General features: G+C 31.2%; 2 protein-coding genes across 2 annotated transcripts in view; one reads left to right on the forward strand and one right to left on the reverse strand.

Moving 5' to 3' along the window:
• The window catches only part of LOC135125230 (angiotensin-converting enzyme), a 67644-nt gene that overhangs the window by 38129 nt on the left and 5995 nt on the right, over positions 1-23520 (reverse strand). Inside the window, exons 2-8 of the mRNA XM_064050660.1 lie at positions 19171-19329; positions 11018-11258; positions 3491-3780; positions 2947-3116; positions 2769-2893; positions 1686-1929; positions 1541-1639 (exon numbers count right to left, since the gene is read on the reverse strand). Coding sequence (XP_063906730.1) covers positions 1541-1639; positions 1686-1929; positions 2769-2893; positions 2947-3116; positions 3491-3780; positions 11018-11258; positions 19171-19329 — 1328 coding nt within the window. The remainder of the gene's footprint in view (positions 1-1540; positions 1640-1685; positions 1930-2768; positions 2894-2946; positions 3117-3490; positions 3781-11017; positions 11259-19170; positions 19330-23520) is intronic.
• LOC135125231 (uncharacterized) lies at positions 14-1519 on the forward strand. The gene is made up of 2 exons (XM_064050662.1): positions 14-59; positions 124-1519. Exons 1-2 carry the CDS (start codon positions 48-50, stop codon positions 1429-1431), a joined length of 1320 nt encoding a protein of 439 aa, XP_063906732.1. The 5' UTR covers positions 14-47; the 3' UTR covers positions 1432-1519.

The following is a 23520-nucleotide window of genomic DNA, read 5'->3' on the forward strand; positions in this document are numbered from 1 at the left end:
GCCTCTGCCGGATAGCACAGTCGGACTCAAAAACTAAACGTGCGGCAATGAAGTTCCTGGTAAGTGATAGTGAAGTGAAACTCGCCATATGGACGATGCAGTGAACTCATATTGTCATTTCAGGGTTATTCAGCGCTTTGCGCGCTTCTGGTCTTGGCAAGCGCTGAAGGCAACAGCGAAGGCAAAGCCGTCGAGTCCGGGAAGAAGGATAAGCGCGGTCTCCATCTGGGATACGGTGGCGGCGGCGGCGGCGGCGGCGGCGGATACGAAGGACACGGACACGAACACCACGTCAAGACCGTCACTGTGGTGAAAAACGTGCCTCAACCCTACCCCGTCGTGAAAGAAGTACCAGTTCCCGTGGAGAAAAAAGTACCCTATCCGATCACGGTGCACGTGCCACAACCCTACCCCGTCGAGAAGAAGGTGGCAGTACCCGTCAAAGTACCCGTCAAGGTCCCCGTACCCATCCACAAACCCTACCCCGTGGAGAAACCCGTGCACGTCCCTGTCAAAGTCCACGTGGATAAACCCTACCCCGTCAAAGTACTAGTACCTCAACCCTATCCAGTTGAGAAGACCATCCACGTACCGTACAAAGTCCACGTCCCACAACCCTACCCCGTGGAAAAAGAAATCCCTTACCCCGTCAAAATACCAGTGCACGTACCCAAACCGTACCCAGTGGAGAAGATCGTACCCTACCCAGTCGAAGTAAAAGTAGACAGGCCGTACCCAGTTCACATCCCGCAACCATACCCCGTGCACATCATCAAGAAAATCCCGTACCCAGTACACAAGCCGGTACCCTATCCAGTCAAAATACCAGTGGATAGACACATCCCTTACCCCGTCGAGAAGCCAGAGCCCGTCCCAGTAAAAGTACCAGTACCTGTGCCTTACCCCGTAGAGAAGAACATTCCAGTACCAGTGGAAAAACCAGTACCTTATCCGGTGAAAATCCCCATTTTCAACCCCGTGCCGTTCGTGGTCCACAAGAAAGTACCAGTGGAGGTCACTAAACCCGTGCCTGTGCCAGTCAAAGTACCAGTGGCCGTACCCGTGCATGAAGAACACGGGCACGACTTTGGGGGACAGAGCGGAGGACAAGATTTCGGTGGCCAGATCGGCGGAGGTGGTCATGATTTCGGTGGCCAGATCGGCGGAGGTGGTCATGATTTCGGTGGCCAAATCGGCGGAGGTGGTCATGATTTCGGTGGCCAATCCGGAGGAGGACACGATTTCGGTGGCCAATCCGGAGGAGGACACGATTTCGGTGGCCAAATCGGAGGAGGACACGATTTCGGCGGCCAAGGTTCAGGTGGACATGATTTAGGGGGCGGACAGGGGTTAGGAGGCGGTCATGATTTCGGTGGCCAAATTCAACTAGGAGGCCATGAATTAAGCGGAGGCGGCCATGGTGGTTATTAGTTAGTATCTCTTTTGTACTTTTTTACTCTTATCAGTATTACCTGTTTGCTTTTATGTGATGTTTGTTATTAAAACAGATTTTCTATTACTGAGTCGTTTTCGTGCTTACCTTAAGTAGGGGATGTTGGCTGGAATGTGGTACTTAGCGCCGGGGTCAAAGTCCCTCTCTGACCGCAGAACCGGGGGTTTGATCCCCATGTATTGCTCGCTGAAAGCACAAATTTAGTGCGCGAATGTCGATTTTTGAGTAGTACCTCAGGCGCCACCAGTGGCAGTTGTACTGATCCTTCCCTATGTTTCCTTTGAAGACGTCGTACCTCCACTTATCCACGACGTACGCGAAGGGCAAGAAGACGACCTTGTCGAGTGCCATGGAGTAAAGGAAGTTGATATCGACGGCTGAGTCTTCGACGGAATTTTGGACCAAACCCAAACTTTGTAGGTGTTTGGGGGTACCGACCGAAAGACCGATAGCTTCACCGATGGCTTCGTGAAACGCTGGAATAAATTCCATGTAATTATTGCTCTCAAGCGTTTCGCCTTAATTAAACGTATTAAGAAAGTTACGCACGGTCTATATGCGCACTTTCACTGAATTTATTCGCTTTGATGAGATGGTACCGTTGAGTTTGCAGGAACCCGCATGAGTGACAGGAATGCAAATTGTTGAGTACTTTTCACAACTCTTGATTTTATAGTGGATCTGGTACTACCAATTAAACCTGACTTCAAAACAAATCCAAACTGAGCCAGTACTCGCCGTGGTACCAATTATAGCAATTACTAGTTTTTACGCTAAATTGGAGTGATTACTGTTTTTTTGCCCGTTTTCGTGAAACTAGCTCAAACAAAGCCCGATATTTCAGATGAAAGGTACTAATTTGCGTCTTAATGGACACACGCCGAGATAACGAAGAAAAGTAGAAACAACAAAAAAGATTTTATTATAATTATATCGTTTTCACTTTGATTAATAGACTAATGTTGCGTGCCAGATTTTTCTCCAGAGATGAGTCCACTTGTCGCACGATTTCTAAACTCCCGAATAGAACAATTCCTTCGATCATTTTCTCCTTCCGGCATGGTTACCTTTCGAGACTCGGGCGGTTGCTACCAAAACGGGCGAAACCTGCTCAAGTGTGAGAAAATCTGAATCGGAGCCTGTTTGAGGTGACTGACCACCTAATTAAATTCAAATTCGTCCATGCAACGCAGTGAAACTTCGACACCCATCAAAACAAACAAAAAATGGTCAGCTACCGGTTGCACTTTTATTCAAAACACCAAAGCTATAAAACGCACTTTCATCGTGGTTTCTAAACCCAATGGACGCTCACCTGGGTTGGCGCCGTCTCGGAAGACCTTGGGCTGGTTCTTGTACAGCATGAAGTAGTGGATGTGGGCCATCTCGTGGTGGGCCGTGATGAGGTCCTTCATGTTGATGTTGGTGCACATTTTGATCCTGAAATGGGTTTGATGGGTTTGGTATCACAATGAAGGGGTTTGTGGTAGTACCTGAAGTCCCTGCGGTTGCAAAAGTCCCAGGCGGAGGGCTGGCAGAGGACGACCCTGTCGACGGGTTCCTCCAGGACCGAGGTTTGCCAGAATTCGAGAGGCATGGCACTCATGTTCATAGACACGAAAAAGTCCTCGGCTAGCCTGAACACGTCCAGAGAGGTGTAACCCTGTAACATTTAAAAAGAAGACCTATTTTTTCACGCTCTAGGAGCTACAAAACGTCGAGAAATTACGTATACATATTACGTATCACAAAATGGGTTTTTTTCCTAAACTGTTTACATGTTGTTGTTGTTGTTGACAAAATAAGCAATCGTCCATTTCCCGCCAACCCATCACCAGCCTTCACTTTCAAATTCCATATCGACTGCTGTTATATTTTTCAGTGCACACCAATTAAGCGGTTCAAAAGTGCGAGTTTTACTGCCGCTTTCACTTTTTATTTTTGTGTGCGTAGCTTCCGATTCTATGAAGATGATTGCTGGTACGGATGTGTACCGAACGTGACAAACTAGTGACGTAAGGATTGCGCAACACTCACTTGTTTCAGCATTTCTGGGCTGACGTCGAGGAAGTGCTGGCCAGGGTAGGGCTGGCTTATGTCGAAGATGTTGACCCAGGATTGGGCCCACATGTTGCCGAGGACGTGGGCCGGGAGGGGCGCCTGTCTGTTGAGTTTTTCGGGGCCGTAGTAGTCGCGGAGGCGGCGTCTGACGTAGGCGTGGAGGAGCTCGTACAGGGGCTTGACGTCCTCCCAGGCGTCCTCGAGGTCGAGGCTGAGGGTGGCGGACTCGAAGGGGAAGCTCCAGTAGTCGGAGGTGTCCGAGAAGTCTGGTGGGATAAATGTGATGAGAAGGTTAAAGAGGGTTTTGGAAGGGCGGATTTGCGTCAGGGAGTTTTATGTATGTTTATGATTGTAGCAGTGTCAGTCGTAGATTTAGAACAGAAATTTATGAACTTTGATTGTATGTACTTGGAATGAAATAATGAGGTGTCAGGTCAACATGCAGAAGTCAATAAAGACGACTGTAGACCTTGATAAGAAGTCTATTATCGCTTATTACATGCACAAGAAAAAATATACATAGTTTTCCTTGAGCGTATTTTACATTATTATGATTAACTAGAAAAAGTTGTCTAATTAGTTAACAATTTTTTTATTTAACTACATACTTTTTTAGAGCTTGTCGAGTTTGCGTGAACTCTGAATTCTATAAATTTTGTTAAAATTTTATGTCTAAATTATTTTTTTAGATATTTTTATGTTGAAGAAAGGCTTATTTTCGTTAAGGATAATAAATAATTCAATTAATGATGTAAAATTTCAACCTTAATTTTTTTAGTTATTGAAAATGAAAATCTTTAAAATTACTTTTTTTTTTTCAAAGTTTCGACTATTAGATGATGACCCGTATTTATATCTCTTTATCCATCTATCTATAATCTATATGTATATAAATATTTGTTGCTGGGTTGTTCACAAATAAAGTTTCAAAATTTAAAGACCGGTCCTGTACTAAGTTAGCACCCTCACAGACAATAATTCTTATTAATATTATTGACATTATTATTGCATACAATCATTTCATAAAATTAAATAAAATTTGAGGTAACTGATTTATTGTAAGTTTCAACTCATCGAAATTTTCATAAATTGACAAATCGAAAATTCGAAAATTGTACCGAAAATCAAAAAATTTTAAAACCCAAACACGGAAAAATCAAAATTTTAAAATTTAAGAATTGAAAAATCAAGAAAATTGAAAAAAAAAATGAAAAACAGAAAATACAAAATCGAAAACTCAAAAAATGTAAAAGATGAAAATTCGAAAATTCCAAAAATTGAGAATTATAAAAGTCGTAAAATCAAATATCGCAAAAATCGAACAATTGAAAAAACAAAAAGTCGAAAAACCGAAAAATTGAAAATCCAACAAATCGAAAAATCGAAAAATCAAATATGGAAAAATTTAAAAGCGAAAAATCAAAAAACAAAAAATCGAAAATCCGAAAAATCGAAAGATCGAGAAATCGAGAATCGAAAAACCGAAAAAACTAAGAATGAAACAATTGAAAAATTGAAAAATCAAACAATCGAAAAATTAACAAATCAAAAAAATGAAAAATTGGCCATTTGAAAAATTGAATATCTAAATTCGAGAAATCTAGAATCGAAAAATAAAAAGTAAAAATTGAATAAAGTAATCGACAAATAAAAAAATCAAAAATAGAAAAATTTTGAAACACAAACATTGAAAATTCAAAATTTAAAAATCTAAAAACTGAAAGATCAAGAAAACTGAAAAACTGAAAAGCCGAAAAAGTCAAAAATCGAAAAATCGCGAAATGAATAACATTGAAAAATCGACAAATCAAATATGGAAAAATTAGAAAACGAAAAATCAAAAAATAAAAAATCGAGAAATCGAAAAATTTTAAATTGAAAAATCGAAAAGTGAACATTCAAAAAAATGAAAAATTGAGACATCGAAAATCAAACAATCGAAAAAATAAATAACGAAACATCGAACTTTTCGAAAAATTAAAAATTGGAAAAAACTAAAGATCCAAAAATTGAGAATTCAAAAACCAAAAAATCCAAAAATGAAACAATCAAAAAATCTACATAATAAAAATTCGAAAAATCGAGGAATCGAGAATTCGAGAAAACGATAATCGAACAATCAAAAAATTGAAAAATTGAACAATCGAAAAATCGACAACTCGAAAAAACGAAAAATCGGAATGTTGAAACATCGAATGTTGAAAATTTAGATTTCACGATTTACAATATCCGATTTTCTAACTCAATTTCTCGATTTTTCGATTTTTGGAATTTCTACGTTTTCGAAAAACTAAAAAGTAAGAATTCGAAATAGAAATGACTAATCGAAAAATCGAAAAATTTAAAACTGAAAAATCAGAATTAAAAATCTAAGAACTGCAAAATCAAGGAAATTGGAAGAAACTGAAAAACTGAAAGTCAAAAATTGAGAAATCGAAAAATGAAAACAACTGAAAGATCGAAGATTCGCAAAACCGAAAAATGGAACATTCGAAAACGTAAAAATTCGGAAAATCGTAAGATGGAGAAATTGAGAACTGGAAAATCGAAAAAACCAAAAATGAAACAATTGAAAAGGCAAAAATTCGAAAAATTAAAAAATCAAGGAATAGAGAATTCAAGAGCTAAAGAAATAGAGAAAGCGAAAATCGAAAAACTGGAAAATCGAACAATCAAAAACCGACAAATCAAAAAAGAAACGAAAAATTGGGAATTCGAAAAATGAAAGGACAAATCGAAAAACTGAAAAATGTTAAACCTGAAAAATCAGAATTTAAAAATCTAAAAATTGAAAAATCAAAGAAATTGAAAAAAAAACAAAAAACCGAAAAAGTCAAAAATCGAGAATTCGAAAACTGAAAAAACAGAAAAATCGAAAATTTAAAAAAGTAAAAATTCGGAAAATAGAAAATCCAAAAAATTCGAAAAATTAAATATCAAAAAATTTCAAAAAATCGAAGTTGAAATTCAGAATGCTGAATTGAAAAATTTTGAAACTGAAAAATCAGAATTTAAAAATTTAAAAGAATTGAAAATCAAAGACATTGAAAAAAAAATGAAAAACCGAAAAGTCAAAAATCGGAAAATTAAAAAATGGAAAAATGAGAAATCAAATATCGAATAATTAAAAAGCGATAAATCGAACAATCGAAAAGACGATACACCAAAAATGCTAAAATTAAAAAATTCAAAATGTCAAGGTTCAAAAAATGAAAAAATTGAGATATAGACAGAAATCGAACAATGGAAGATCGAGAAATCGAAAAATCGAAAAAAGAAAAAATCGAAAATCCGTAAAATTGTAAAATCGAAATGTGAAAATGCAAAAGGCCAGAAAATCGACAAATTGAGTAATCAAACAATCGAAAAAGCAAACAAACGAAATGACGAAACATTCAAAGTTCGAATAATCGAAATTTTCGAAAAATTAAAAATTCGAATAATCGAAAGTTCCAGAAATTGTAAATCCAAAAATAAAAAATTGAAAACTGAAAAAATCCAAAAATTGAGTAATCAAAATATCAAAAAGTCGATAAGCGAGAATTCGAGAAATCAAGGAATCCGGAAAACGAGAATCGAACAATCAAAAAATAAAAAAAACGAAAACCGACAACTCGAAAAAATGAATAATTGAAAATTGGGAAATCGAGAAATCGCGAAATCGAAAATTTAAAAGGTACAAATGCGGAAAATAAAAAAATTGAAAAATTGAGCAATCGACAAATCAAAAAATTCAGAATTTGAAAAATCGGAAAGACGAAAATTTATAAACTGAGAAATCTAGAAATTCAGAAATCGAAGATTCGCAAATTGAGAATTCAAAATCAGAAAAATTCAAATATCCAAAATGAAACAATCGAAAAATCGAAATTGTAATAATCTGAAAAATTGAAAAATCTAGAAATCAAAAATCAAACAATCGAAATATTGAGAATTACAAAAATCGAGAATTCGAGAAATCTAGAAATCGACAAATCGAAAAGACGAAAAATTGAGAATTCGAAAAATCGAGAAATCAAATATCGAATAATTAAAAGGCGAAAAATCGCACAATCGAAAAGACGTTACACCAAAAATGCGAAAATTGAAAAATTCAAAAAGTCAAGGTTCAAAAAATGAAAAAATTGGGATATAGATAGAAATCGAACAATGGAAGATCGAGAAATCGAAAAATCGAAAAAAGAAATAATCGAAAATCCGTAAAATTGTAAAATCGAAATGTGTAAATGCAAAAGGCCAGAAAATCCAGAAATTGAGTAATCAAACAATCGAAAAAGCAAACAAACGAAATGACGAAACATTCAAAGTTCGAATAATCGAAAGTTTCAGAAATTGTAAATCCTAAAATAAAAAATTGAAAACTGAAAAAATCGAAAAATTGAATAATCAAAATATCAAAAAGTCGATAACCGAGAATTCGAGAAATCAAGGAATCCGGAAAACGAGAATCGAACAATCAAAAAATAAAAAAAACGAAAACCGACAACTCGAAAAAATGAATAATTGAAAATTGGAAAATCGAGAAATCGCGAAATCGAAAATTTAAAAAGTACAAATGCGGAAAATAAAAAAATTGAAAAATTGAGAAATCGACAAATCAAAAAATTGAGAATTTGAAAAATCGGAAAGGCGAAAATTTATAAACTCAGAAATCTAGAAATTCAGAAACCGAAAATTCGCAAATTGAGAATTCAAAATCCGAAAAATTCAAATATCCAAAATGAAACAATCGAAAAATCGAAATTGTAATAATCTGAAAAATTGAAAAATGTAGAAATCAAAAATCAAACAATCGCAATATTGAGAACTACAAAAATCGAGAATTTGAGAAATCTAGAAATCGACAAATCGAAAAAACGAAAAATTGAGAATTCGAAAAATCGAGAAATCAAATATCGAATAATTAAAAAGCGAAAAATCGCACAATCGAAAATTGAAAAATTCAAGAAGTCAAGGTTCAAAAAATGAAAAAATTGAGATATGGATAGAAATCGAACAATGGAAGATCGAGAAATCGAAAAATCGAAAAAAGAAAAAATCGAAAATCCGTAAAATTATAAAATCGAAATGTGAAAATGCAAAAGTCCAGAAAATCGAGAAATTGAAAAATCAAACAATCGAAAAAGCAAACAAACGAAATGACGAAACATTCAAAGTTCGAATAATCGAAATTATCGAAAAATTAAAAATTCGAATAATCCAAAGTTCCAGAAATTGTAAATACAAAAATTAAAAATTGAAAACTGAAAAAATCCAAAAATTGAATAATCAAAATATCAAAAAGTCGAGAATTCGAGAAATCAAGCAATCGAAAAAATGAGAATCGAACATTCAAAAAGTAAAAAAAAACGAAAACTGACAACTCGAAAAAACGAAAAATTGAAAATTGGAAAATCGAAATATCGAAAATTTAAAAAGTACAAATGCGGAAAATAAAAAAATTGAAAAATTGAGAAATCGACAAATCAAAAATCGAAAAATTGAGAATTTGAAAAATCGGACAGACGAAAATTTATAAACAATCGAAAAATCGGAAATGTAAAAATAAAAAAAATCGAGAATTCGAGAATTCGAGAAATCAAGAAATCGTAAAATCGAAAATCGAAAAATCCAGAGATTGAAAAATCGAAAAATTGGGAATTAGAAAAATCAAAAAATTAAATATCTAAAAATAAAATAATAAAAAAACAAAAATAAAAATACAAAAAATCCAGAACTCTAGAATTCGAGACATCAAGAAATTGTTAAATCGACAAATCGAAGAACGAAAAAACTAAAATTCGAGAATTCGTAAACTCAAAAATCGAGAAATCCAGATTTCGAAAATGTAAAATCCAGAAATCTAAAATCCGCAAATAGAAAATTCAAAATCCGAAAAATTCAAATATCCAAAATGAAACAATCGAAAAATCGAAATTGTAATAATCTGAAAAATTGAAAAATCTAGAAATCAAAAGATCAAACAATCGATATATTGAGAATTACAAAAATCGAGAATTCGAGAAATCTAGAAATCGACAAATCGAAAAAACGAAAAATTGAGAAGTCGAAAATCGACAAATCAGGAAGTCGAGAAATCGAAAAATCGAAAGTTCCAAAATCCAAAAATCGAAAAATCGAACAAAAAAAAAATAAAATCGACAAATTCGAAAGTTTACAAATCGACAAATCGAAAATTAAGGATGCAAAAAATTGAAAAAACTAAAAACTGGAAAAGAAAAAAGGAAAAATCGGAGAAGCCAAAAATTAATGAATCTAATAATCGAAAAATCGAAGAAGTGCAAAGAGGTAAAATTGAAGTACTTATCTTAATGAAAAATTAAGAATCGAGAAACTAAAATACCAAAAAATTTAAATTCGAACCATGTGTAAAAAACGATAAATTCAAAAATTGACAAATCGAAAAATCGAAAAACTGAAAAATTAAATTGTCGAAATCTAAAAATTAAAATATCACAAAAAGTTCAAGGGGAAAACTGAAAAAACTTAAAAAATCAGTAATAAAAAATCGGTGAAACGAAACAAAAATTGAAAATCGTGAAAATTAAAAAAGGAAATAAATCGCCAAATCGAGTTGGAATTAAAAACTCGGGAAAAATTCCAAAATAATTATTTTTCTCAAATTTTCGACCAGGATTTGTTTTAATATTAAACATTTAGCTCGTGCTACAGTACATTGAATTATTTATTAATTTTAGTAATTGAAATGAAATAAATACGTCAGGTGAAAGTATAGACAGCTATAAAGACGACTGTAAACCTTATTAAAATTTTATCTCCTTGTAAACACAGACCACATATGTGATACGTGCAATAAATAATATCAATTGAAAAGGGATTGATTTTGTTTGATTTATTTTTCTAATTTCTTGTATTTGAGTTTGACAAAGTTAGCAAAGTGTGAATAACAGACTCATTATAAAAACGTCAAAATCATTCACAGAGAACTTTCCTCGTTTCAGGAGTACAACAAATACGTATGCATATCAGAACGTATAGTTATATATTTTTTGAAATAAATGGCTTAACAATCTGTATACCCAAATTTAGAAATACCCCGAAGTAACAGCTTTGTTATTGTGTTTCCAACCCACACAAATTTTCAGCGCCTTTCGACGTTTTCGGGTTCGTTCCGGGCATTTATCATCGCATCCAATTAGTACTGAAAGTGAAACTCGTTTTGTTGTAGCAATCACTAATGATCGATAAAATTGTCTCGTTTGAAGAGCGAGCACAATAAGATTTCTTTATTAGTCGTAGATCTTGCAATAGCGCAATTATTAATAATGTAACCCGACAGGAAATCACAATGAAAGTTAAGTTCATTATACTAGTTTCAGGCGAGTTGCATATGTTTGCCTTTATGTAATTTTATCTGTAGCGCCAGTTGCGGCCAGGGCAATCATTTTCCAGCAATGAATGAAGCCATTATGCAACCGCAGCCATAAATTACTCGATCGTAGAAAAATCGAGCACTTTCACAAAAACTAATCCACGACTTACTGTTCAACTTGGCTGCCTCGTTCGACAAACTAATCATTTGCTCGAACGTGTCTTTGATATTTTGTCCCGTGTTCCTCCTCCACTCCGTCCAGGTGTACTGGAGTTCGTCCCAGTTCCGGCTGTAGGCCATGATGTTGGTCAGGTCCGGCTGCAGGCGCAGCCCGCACCGGAAGGGCTCCTTGAGGGCGCAAATTGAAGCGCTGTTGTACACAGCCAGCATGTCGTTGATCAATCTGTTATACTAAAACAAAAAAAAAATTACGCAAGGCTCCACACCTATTGTTATTTCCTGTAAAAATCAGTGACATTAGCATAATCTTCACGAACACGCCACTTCTCTCATTAACCGTTCCCTCAAGCGCTGAACGCCTTTTTGTGATTTTAACGACACTTCTTGTGTAAATTAAAAAGAAATTAAGATTTTTTGCCATTGCGCAATGCAGGAGTTTTCCGTAGATCTGCGTTGTGTTTATGTATTTCGTTCTTTGGAGCCAATGGTGAGAGTAATTAATGTAATTTGCTTTGAACGTGCCCGAAAGTGAATGTGATCGTAAACACATCGAGTAATGGTAAAGTGAAGTGTCTGAAGAAATGAGATGATGTGGGTGCAGGAGGATGTAACGCGTGAACGGTTATTATTTTTTGTAGAGCGGTATATGAAGTGTGGAAATGTCCGTTCTCAATTTAGAGAATGTAAAAGGTTTTGGTTCCGAAAAGTGTCCATCGTATATGTTATTATTGTTATTGTTATTATTATTGTAATAAAGATGTAATGTACGTGTGCTAGAATGCCAATATAAACATTTAAACAACATGACAGGCACGTATTTAATTAATTCTGTTTGTATTCCGTGTTGGATTTGTTGGTGTTTGATGTAGACAGTTTTCTACACTGGAGTGTTTATTGGGTTGCCTATCCAACAGAAATCAGCAGCGTGTTTTTATCGTACTGAACTGGTTAGTTAGTAGTGTTTACCATACACAGATTTTGATTTTTCTATACAACTACAGCTATAAGATAATGAGGTGATTAATTATCAAAGAACGTACAAAACTGACCTTTACAAGTTGAGAAAAAATAATCCTTATATAGCTCACTGACGTACAATTTAAATTTACACACAAAACATCATCAGTTTTATTTATTTCATTTAAATGTTTGCCCTAATAAATAAACAATATATTTTGAGTCACGGGATCTTTTTTTAATAATTTTAATCAAATAAAACTGGTTACTCTTCGTTTTTAGATTTTACATGTTTTTAAATTTCAAAATTGGGACACTATCTTGATTGAGCATTCCAACTTGAGAGCCTAAAATGTTATAATAACATATTGAACTTGAATTTAAATATTCAGAATTAGAAAAATCGAAAAATTCAAAAGATAGAAGAACCGAATAACTGAAAAATCGTATAACTCCAAAAACGAAAAATTAAGGAGTCAAAAATAGGATATCTGAATAAAAAATCACTGGAAAATCGAACGACTGTAAATCGAGAAGCTTGAAAATGGAAAAACCGAAGAAAAAAGAATGAGAATGACATAAATAGAAAATTGAAAAATCGGGCTACTGAAACAAACGAGAAATTCAAAAATTACCAAATCGAAAAATCAAAAATTGAAAAAGCTATCCGAAAGATTACAAACCAAAAAACTTAAATATGGAAAAATTAAAGAAAAAAAAATGGAATAACAAATAGAAAAAACGAGAAATCGAAAAATTAAAAAATCAAGAAATTAAAAGAATCGAGAAATTCAGAAATCGACAACTCCAAAAATCGAAAAATAAAAAAAAATAAAACTGAAAAAGCGAAACAATCAAAAACAAAAAATTTTGAGAAATGAAAAATCGAAAAATTGTAAAAACAAAAAATTGAAGAAATGGAAAATTAAAAATTGAGATATTGGAAAATTGAAGAGTTAAAAATGAGATAGCTGAATAAAAACACTGGAAAACCGAACGGCTGTAAATCGAAAAGCTTGAAAAAGGAAAAACTGAAGAAAAGTGATTTAGAATGACATAAATAGAAGATTAAAGAATCGGGGTATTGAAAGCAACGAGAAATTCAAAAATCGCCAAATCGAAAAACCCAAAATTGAATATCGAAAAATCAAAATTTGAAAAATCAAAACAACTAAAACTCGAAGCGAAAAGTTGAATAATCTAGTTACTAAAAAATGGGAAAATTGAAAAACGACAAATCAAATAACTAACAAGCGAAAAATGGAGTAGGTAATTGAATAATAAAAATTGAAAAAGTTAGCCGAAAGATCACAAACCAAAAAACTTGAATATGGAAAAATTAAAGAAAAAAAAAATGGGAATAACAAATTAAAAAAACGAGAAATCGAAAAATTGAAAAATCAAGAAATTAAAAGAATCGAAAATTCAGAAATCGACAACTCAAAAAATCGAAAAAAAAATGAAAAGTGAAAAAGCGAAAAAATCAAAAATAGAAAATTTTGAGAAATGAAAAATTGAAGAATTTAATACATGAAAAATCGGAAAATTGTAAAAACATAAAATTGAAGCAATGGAAAATTAAAAGTTGAAAAATTGGAAAATTAAAGAGTTAAAAATGAAATAGCTGAATAAAAACACTGGAAAACCGAACGGCTGTAAATCGAAAAGCTTGAAAACTGAAAAAAAGTGAATCAGAATGACATAAATAGAAGATTAAAGAATCGGGGTATTGAAAATTCAAACATCGCCAAATCGAAAAACCCAAAATTGAATATCGAAAAATCAAAATTTGAAAAATCAAAACAACTAAAACTCGAAGCCAAAACTTGAATAATCTAGTAACTAAAAAATGGGAAAATTGAAAAGCGAAAAATCGAATAACTAACAAGCGAAAAATGGATTGGTAATTGAATAATAAAAATTAAAAAAGCTAGCCGAAAGATCACAAACCGACAAACTTAAATATGGAAAAATCCAAGAAAAAAAAATTGGAATAACAAATAGAAAAAACGAGAAATCGAAAAATTGAAAAATCACGAAATTAAAAGAATCGAGAAATTCAGAAATCGACAACTCCAAAAATCGAAAAATAAAAAAAATGAAAACTGAAAAAGCGAAAAAATCAAAAATGGAAAATTTTGAGAAATGAAAAATTGAAGAATTTAATACATGAAAAATCGGAAAATTGTAAAAACAAAAAAATTGAAGAAATGGAAAATTAAAAATTGAGAAATTGGAAAATTAAAAAGTTAAAAATGAGATAGCTGAATAGAAACACTGGAAAACCGAACGGCTGTAAATCGAAAAGCTTGAAAATGAAAAAACTGAAGAAAAGTGAATTAGAATGACATAAATAGAAGATTAAAGAATCGGGATATTGAAAGGAACGAGAAATTCAAAAATCGCCAAATCGAAAAACCCAAAATTGAATATCGAAAAATCAAAATTTGAAAAAGTAAAATTTGAAAAATCTAAAAACCGAAATTCGAAGGAGAAGCTTGAAGGATATAGTGACTGAAAATTGGAAAAATTGAAAAACGAAAAATTAATAATCGAAAAACTGAAATATTCAAATTTGACAAATCGAAAAATCGAATAACGAACAAGCGAAAAATGAAATAAGAAAAAAATTGAAAAAAAAAATCCGAAAGATTGCAAACCAAAAAGCTTAAATGTGGGAAAAAAAGAGAAATTGAAAAATTTAAAAATCAAGAAATTGGAAGAATCAAGAAAAATCTGAATTTGAAAATCTAAAAATGAAAAAATCAAAAAAATTGAAACAATGAAAACTGAAAAAGCAAATAAACAAAAAATACAAAAGTCGAAGAAATAAAAAATTGAAGAATCTAATAAATAAAAAATCGGAAAATTGTGAAAACATAAAATTGAAGAAATTAAACATTGAAAAACTGAAAAAATAGAAATAAAACAGTGAAAAATCGGAAAAATTGAAAAATCGAGCAATTCAAAGGTCAACAAATCTAAAAACAGAAAAAATCAAAAGTCGAAAATGGAAAAAATTGAAGACGCGGGAAATATAACAATTCAAAAATCGAAAACTAAAAAATTCAAAGTTTGAAAAATCACAAATCAACTAACTGAAAAATCGAAAATTGAAAAATCCAAAAAATGACTAATCGGAAAATTGAAAAACTTAAAAATCGGAGAAGTGAAAAATTTAAGTATTGAGAATTGAAAACTGTGATCTGGAATTACAAAATGAAAAACTGAAAAACTGAGAAATTAAAAATGGAAAAAATTGAAAAAAAAACCTAAAAATTTAAAAGTGAAAACTTGAAAAATTGCGAGTGGCAGATTCCAAGAAACAAAAATTAAAAGACTGAAAATATTTAAAAAATTCAAAAGTTGAAAAAATGAAAAATAAAAAATCCTAATTTGAAAAGTCGCCGAATCTAAAAATTGGAAAATTGATTTGACGATTATGATGTTCTAAGGATTTGCGGATTATGGAGTTTTGAGGATTTGAGGAATAAAAATCGCAAAAGTTAAAAATTATAAATTGAGAAAATGAAAAACTGAAAAATCTATAAACTGAAAAAATCGGGAAATTCAAAAATCGGCATATCGAAAAATCAAAAATCGAATATGAAATAGTGAAAAATTTTAAAATAGAAAAACGTAAAACTGAAAAAGCCAAAAAAACAACAATTGAAAAATCGTAGAAGGGAGAATTTGAAGAATCTAAGAATTGCAAAATCAAAAAAATTGAAAAACGTAGAACTGAAGAAATGAAATTTCAAAACTGAGTAAAATTAAAATATCAGAAAAATTTAACACAAAACTGAATAACCTAAAAATCAATAATAAATAAACAGGAGAAACGAAAAATGGAATATGTAATTACAAAACGAGAAATCGAAAATCCAGAAAGTAAGAAATTCGCAAAAATTGAAAAACTCAAAACTGTAATTTGAAAAACTGGAGGAACAAAAAACTGAAAGAAAATTGAGAAAACTCCACAAACTGAAGCCACGAAAACTTGAAAAATTGAAAAATCAAAATCGAAAAACTAGTAAATCGGAAACTGGAATAATTGAAAAATCGGAAAAGTCAAAAAATGAAAAATTTTGACAATTGATAAAAAAACGGAAGACTGAAAAATTGAAAAATCGCCAAGTTGCAAAATCGTAAAACTGAAGAAACAAAAAATGAAAATATCGAAAATGCTTTTACTACGAAAAAATATTCATCATTTTGTCATTCCCGTAACATTTGGAATTACCCAAAAAATTAAGAATTAAAAAAATAGAAAAAATAGAAAAACGGAACTGGAAATCGAAAAAATTAAAAATAAAAAAACCAGAAAAACCGAAAAAAAAAGAAAATTGGAATAACTGATAAATAGGAAAATAAAAAATCGGAAGAATTGAAAAAAACGAACAACTGAAAAATCGAGAAATTGAAAGTATGAGGAAATCCAAAAATTGACAAACCAAGAAATTAAAAGAATCGAGAAATTCAGAAATCGACAACTCCATAAATCGAAAAATAAAAAAAATGAAAACTGAAAAAGCGAAAAAGTCAAAAGTAGAAAATTTTGAGAAATGAAAAATTGAAGAATTTAATACATGAAACATCGGAAAATTGTAAAAACAAAAAATTGAAGAAATGGAAAATTAAGAATAGAAAAATTGGAAATTTAAAGAGTTAAAAATGAGATAGCTGAATAAAACACCGAAAAACCGAACGGCTGTAAATCGAAAAGCTTGAAAATGGAAAAATTGAAGAAAAGTGAATTAGAATGACATAAATAGAAGATCAAAAAATCGGGGTATTGAAAGAAACTAGAAATTCAAAAATCGCCAAATCGAAAAACCCGAAATTGAATATCGAAAAATCAAAATTTGAAAAATCTAAATACCAAAATTCGAAGGAAAAGCTTGAAGAGTATAGTGACTGAAAATTGGAAAAATTGAAAAACGAAAAATTAATAATCGAAAAACTGATATATTCAAATTTGACAAATCAAAAAATCGAATAACGAACAAGCGAAAAATGGAATAATTGAATAAAAAAAAAATTGAAAAGAAAATCCAAAAGATTGCAAACCACAAAGCTTAAAAATGGAAAAATAAAAGAGAAATTGAAAAATTGAAAAATCAAGAAATTGGGAGAATCGAGAAAAATCTGAATTTGAAAATCTAAAAATCAAAAAATCAAAAAAATTGAAAAAATGAAAACTGAAAAAGCAAATTAATCAAAAATACAAAAGTCGAAGAAATATAAAATTGAAGAATCTAATAAATAAAAAATCGGAAAATTGTGAAAACATGAAATTGAAGAAATTAAACATTGAAAAACTGAAAAAATAGGAATAAAATGGTGAAAAACCGGAAAAATTGAAAAATTGAGCAATTCAAAAATCAACAAATCTAAAAGCAGAAAAAATTGGAGGCGCGGAAAATCTAGCAATTCAAAAATCGAAAACTAAAAAATTCAAAGTTTGAAAAATCAAAAATCAACTAACTGAAAAATCGAAAATTGAAAAATCCAAAAAATGACTAATCAAAAAAATGAAAAACTTTTAAAAAAATGTGAAAGATTTAAGTATCGAGAATTGAAAACTGTGATCTGGAATTACAAAATGAAAAACTGAAAAATTGAGAAATGAAAAATGGAAAAAATCGAAATAAAACTAAAAATCTAAAAGTGAAAACTTGAAAAATTGCAAGTGGCAGATTCCAAGAAACAAAAATTAAAAGACTTACAATATTTAAAAATTTCAAAAGTTGAAAAAATGAAAAATAAAAAATCCTGATTTGAAACTTCGCGGAATCTAAAAATTGTAAAATTGATTTGAGGATTATGATGTTCTAAGGATTTGAGGATTATGGTGTTTTGAGGATTTGAGGAGTAGAAATAGCAAAAGTTAAAAATTATAAATTGAAAAAATGAAAAACTGAAAAATCTATAAACTGAAAAAATCCGGAAATTCAAAAATCGGCATATCGAAAAATCAAAAATCGAATATGGAATAGTGAAAAATTTTAAAATAGAAAAACGTAAAACTGAAAAAGCCAAAAAACAAAAATTGAAAAATCGTAGAAGGGAGAATTTGAAGAATCAAAGAATTGCAAAATCAAAAAAATTGAAAAACGTAGAACCGAAGAAATGAAATTTCAAAACTGAGTAAAATTAAAATATCAGAAAAATTTAACACAAAACTGAAAAACCTAAAAATCAATAATAAAAAACAGGAGAAACGAAAAATGGAATATGTAATTACAAAACGAAAAATCGAAAAATCGGAAAGTTTAAACTCCAGAAAGCAAGAAATTCGCAAAAATTGTAATTTGAAAAACTGGAGGAACAAAAAACTGAAAGAAAATTGAGAAAACTCCACAAACTGAAGCAACGAAAACTTGAAAAATTGAAAAATCAAAAATCGAAAAACTAGAAAATCAGAAACTGGAATAATTGAAAAATCAGGAAAGTCAAAAAATTAAAAATCTTGACAATTGATAAAAAAACGGAAGACTCAAAAATCGAAAAATCGCTAAATTGCAAAATCCTAAAACTGAAGAAACGAAAAATGAAAATATCGAAAATGCTTTTACTACGAAAAAAATATTCATCATTTTGTCTAACATATGGAATTACCCAAAAAATAGACAAAAAAATAAAAACGGAAGATTGGAAACCGAAAAGACAAAAAATAGAAAAAAAAACGAAAAAAGAAAATTTGAATAACTGATAAATAGAAAAATAAAAAATCGAAAGAATTGAAAAAACAAAAAACTGAAAAATCGAGAAATTGAAAGTATGGGGAAATCCAAAAATTGACAAATCAAATAACTGAAAATTAAAAAATCGTAAAAAAGAGAATTAAAATATCAATCAAAAGTGAAAAAATTAGACAAGCGAAAATCTGAAAAATCGAAAAATTTAAAATCGGCCAATCAAGACACGGAGGAAAATTGAACAAACAAAAAATTTAGAGACTAAAAAAGTAAAGAATTCATAAGTTGAAAATTTGAAGAAATAAATATTCAGATACCGAAAAATTGTAAAATCGAAAAATTACAAAAAATGAAGAAATCAAAATTACAAATCGAATATTTGAAAAAACGAAAACTTGAAAAATGAAAAAATTAAAAGTAAAAAAAATCTACAGCATTTCAGAAACATTTTCAACAATTTTGAATTTTAACATTTTTATACTTACACGATCCAGCTGATCCGGCGAAAGCGCAGCAGGACCAACTATCGACAAATATCGAATCTGCCTTGCAACAACAGAATTTGGCACATTGAGACTCCCAACCTTGTTTAACAGCTCCCAAACTCCATGTTGGAAGTCGGAATATTCCTGCTGAGCTGTGAGCTGCAAGCAAAATTCGACATTAGTAATTCTGACACAATACCACCTGTTTAGGAAAAAGAGGGTTAATGAGGTACTTCGTACACACACACAAATAAGACAATAAAAAGGTACCTTGAACACTTAATTATCCGCGTCTTCTTATTATTATTAATCATAAAAAATAATTTCTTGGGAAATAGGTGTAACTTGGGTGTGGAAGCAATGACTGAATTTGTCTCATCCAAGAAATGCTAAAGAATCTCAATTACATAATCTCTGTTCTTGATTAATTCTAGATCGTGTCATAAATAATAAACCATGATTCGATAAATGATCTGATCTAGTGATACATTTAGCAGCTGACGAAACCATTAATAAAAACGTCTCTTCGACTCCAGTCACGACTTAATCTACAAATTAGGGAGTGTCTACCCATTGTTAATTAACCTTGATTTTCGAAGCGTTTTCTTCATCCTCAAGTACTCGATTTTTTCCCATTTCCGAGAAGCTTCCACTTATGAAATAACGGTTTAATTGCGATTATTAATTTATTCGCGTGCAACCTTGCTTTAGTAAGGATGACTTGGTGCAGGAAATGCATCATTCCAATGGAATCACGCGAAAATTGATCGTCCTTTTGTAGTACCGCTCGTACCGAAACTCCATAGAAAGTTTTCCACAACGCTTTGAGTACCCATTTCGGAAGCTTTTACTTTAATAACCGTTTTGACGACAAAGCTCTGTAATCATCGACAATTTCCCATCATTCCCAGCCCCTGGTCCAAATTATGGGAAAAACGACGTTTAATAACAAACTTGGCCCGTATTGCACGAACAATACGAATGCCAATGTTACAATTAAGGAAGCTATTACGAAACGCTCACAATATCCGAAGATAGTAAAAGTGGAACTGTGATAATGTAAACAGGGTCATCGTTCGGTTTGGTGTTTTATCACCACAGTCTACTTTCAGTCGGATTCCCTTGTCCATTTTTATTCGAATTTCACCACGTTTAGGCAATTGATACGAAAATACAGCGAAACACACTCCATTGTGCAAGAATTAATGGAAGTACTACGCAAGTACTTTGGCATGGTGGTACCGGTGCGGTCGCGAAAACCACGAGACTGTCGTCACCGAAAGTACCACTTTTCCACTCCAGGACGCTCAATTCCAATGCCATTGCAGTACCACGGTACTGCACCAAAGCGTGCCACTTCCGACCCTTTTCTTTATCACGACGCACGATTATCGCTCGTTCTGGGTATGCCTAAGCACAATAAACGCGTCGCTGAAGGTGCTTTCCATAACCAAGTCTGGGAATTCTTCATGGTCGCTCCCAACGTTTCGCAACACCCATCACACATTGTTTAATCCAGGCTCAACCTGAACACACATGATCTGTCATTGCATAAGTGCAATTAGCACGGTCGAACGGTTTCGACATTCTAAGGGACGTCAGGTGTGATGGGTAATGTCAATGTCAGCGTGCTATATTAGACCGTTTGGTCAGTAAACAAAAGTCCGTTTATGATTATGGCTGTGATATAACGCGATAAGATCTGACAGGCGTTGTTTTCGACTGGTCAAATTAAATCAAATGGTTTGTTTTTGTGGAACTTGATTGCTTCAATGTCAGGGTCGGGTTTTGGTGAAGTAGGTCACGAAAAAGGTGTTAGGTGTAATTTATGTTTGTGTGCTCAAAGTGCGCAGCGAATTTTTTTTTATTTTTTGGAAATTTTTTAAAATTATCACAACTGTGATCAATATTAAAAAAAAAAAACGAAACAAAAAAACAAGAGATCCAAATAGATATAGTTTTTTTTTTTTAATTATTGTATAATAGAACACGTCTGAATTAGCTTCAGGCTTTTATTCTAGGAATTAATATTGATGCAAATTAGGTATTATAACTATTTTTTACGGAAGTCTTTGTTCTTGATAATCGAGTGGATTCAAGTCTGGAGATATTGCTGGCCGCGTCGCATTGTTGTGTTACCAACAATAACATTTTTTCAGTTAAAGTCAACGTCTGTAGTAAAAGAATCATTTCTTTAATGGAATAATGATGAAATAATAAAATAAAATTTTATTAACAATGTACTCAGCAGTATACGGCGCAGTTAGACTCCAAGATTAGAAACAATGGCGGCGCAGTTTGGAACTAGTCTTTCAGGTGAAGGTTAAGGCTAAAGCCAAGTTATGAACAAAAATTGTACTGTTATTTTAAACTTAAATAAAAAATATAAATAAAACTCTCTGGTTTTATTTTTTAAAGTAATTTAGCTTCACAGGGATGTCTATAAATTTATTATTACTTGAAGAAACCTGTTGATGGTCAATTAGTAAACATTTTATGAAAAATGTATTTAAATAAAGCATAATCAGAATGCGAGCGCAGCGAGCAAGTTCAGGTTGTATTAAAAATGATTCATTGGTGTTCCGGAGAAGCCAAATTGCTAATAAAATATCTACTTTTTTGTTTTAATTTAGTCTAATAAATGTTTGTGATCACTAATGTCTGTTTTTGATGTTTCCATTTCTGGATTTTTAAAATTGTAGGTTATTGAGTTTCTCGATTTCTATTTTTCGATTTTTTAGTTTAGTAGATTGAAAACAATTTTTAAATTTTAAATTTTTCAGCTATTTGTTACTTCGATTTTTGGACTAGTTTTTCAATTTTTCCATATTTTGAAATTTCTATTTTTAAATTTTTCAATTTGTCGGTTTTTAATTTTTTCAACTTTTCTTTTTCTCGACTTATCGAGTTTTAGATGTTTCGATTTGTTGACTATTAAATTTTTCGATTTTTCGATTTTTCAATTTTTGGAAATTTCGATTTTTTTAATTTAAAATCTTTCCATTTTTCAATTTTGGCCTATTTCGATTTCTCAATTTTTCGTTTTTTCCACTTCTCGACTTTTCGAAAGTTCCCATGTTTCGATTTTTCAATTTATCGATTTCTCGATTTCGCGTTTGGTTTGATTTTTTCATTTCTCGATTTCTCAATTTTCTATGTTTCGATTTTTCAGTTTTCATTTTTCGATTTTCAGGTTTTTAATTTTTCAATTTTTCCATTTTTCGACTTCGATTTTTCGATTTTTCGATTCCTCACCTTCTCAGTGTTTAATTTCTCAATTTTTAAAATATCCGAGATTTCGGCCTTTGGATTTCTCGATTTTTCAACTTTCGATTTCTCAATTTTTCGTTATCCCAGTTTTAATATTTTTAAATTTTTTTAATCTCCAATTTTTCGATTTTTAAATTTCTTGATTTTTCAGTTTTTCCTTTACTTAATTTTTTGATATTTGAGTGTTAGGATTTTCCAATTTCGATTCTTCAATTGCTACATTCTTAATAATTTAAAATTTTTGGATTTCTCGATTTTTTCATTATTCGATTTCTCGTTTTTAGATGATTCAGTTTAACGATTTTTCAATTTTTCGAATCTTTTATCAATTTTTCGGTTTTAAAATTTCTAGATTTTTCAATTTTTCAATTTTTGACGTTTCTAAATCTTCATTTTTTCGATTTTTAGTTTCCCGTTTAACTGATTTTTTGATTTTCTTATGTATCGATTTCTTGACTTTTCAATGTTTCGATTTTTCAGTTTTCAGGTTCTAGATTTTTCAAATTTTCGACTTGTCGATTCCTCGTTTTTTAACTTTCAGTTTTTCAATTTAGTTATCTCAGTTTGTTATTTTTCAGTTTTTTAGTCTTCAATTTTTCGATTTCTCAATTTCTTGATATTTCAGTTTTTCGATTTCTCGATTTTCAGTATTTCGTTTACTTAATTTTTTTCACTGTTAGAATTTTCCAATTTCGATTCTTCAATCGATAGATTGTTCAAAATTTCAAATTTTTGGATTTCTCGATTTTTTCAATTTTCGATTTTTCGATTTTTCGATGTTTCAGTTTTACGATTCTTCAATTTTTGGACTTTTCTCAAATTTTTAGGTTTTCCAATTTTCAGGTTTTTGATTTTTCAATTTTTGATTTCGATTGTCCGACTTTTCTCGACTTTTTAATTTTTTGAGTTCTCAATTTTTCGATGTTTCAGTTTTTGGACTTGAAAATTTTTCGATTCTTCAATTTTTATCCATTTTTCAATTTTTCGATGTTTCACTTTTGGAATTTTTCAATATTTAAATCTGCCAAATTTTTCGATTTTTAATTTTCAAATATTTTAATTTCTCGAGTTTTCATGTTT

Source organism: Zophobas morio, unplaced genomic scaffold (genome assembly GCF_036711695.1).
Source record: "Zophobas morio isolate AGI-343-1 ecotype UQ-CSIRO unplaced genomic scaffold, CSIRO_AGI_Zmor_V1 ptg000008l, whole genome shotgun sequence".
NCBI classification, from domain to species: Eukaryota; Metazoa; Arthropoda; class Insecta; order Coleoptera; family Tenebrionidae; genus Zophobas; species Zophobas morio.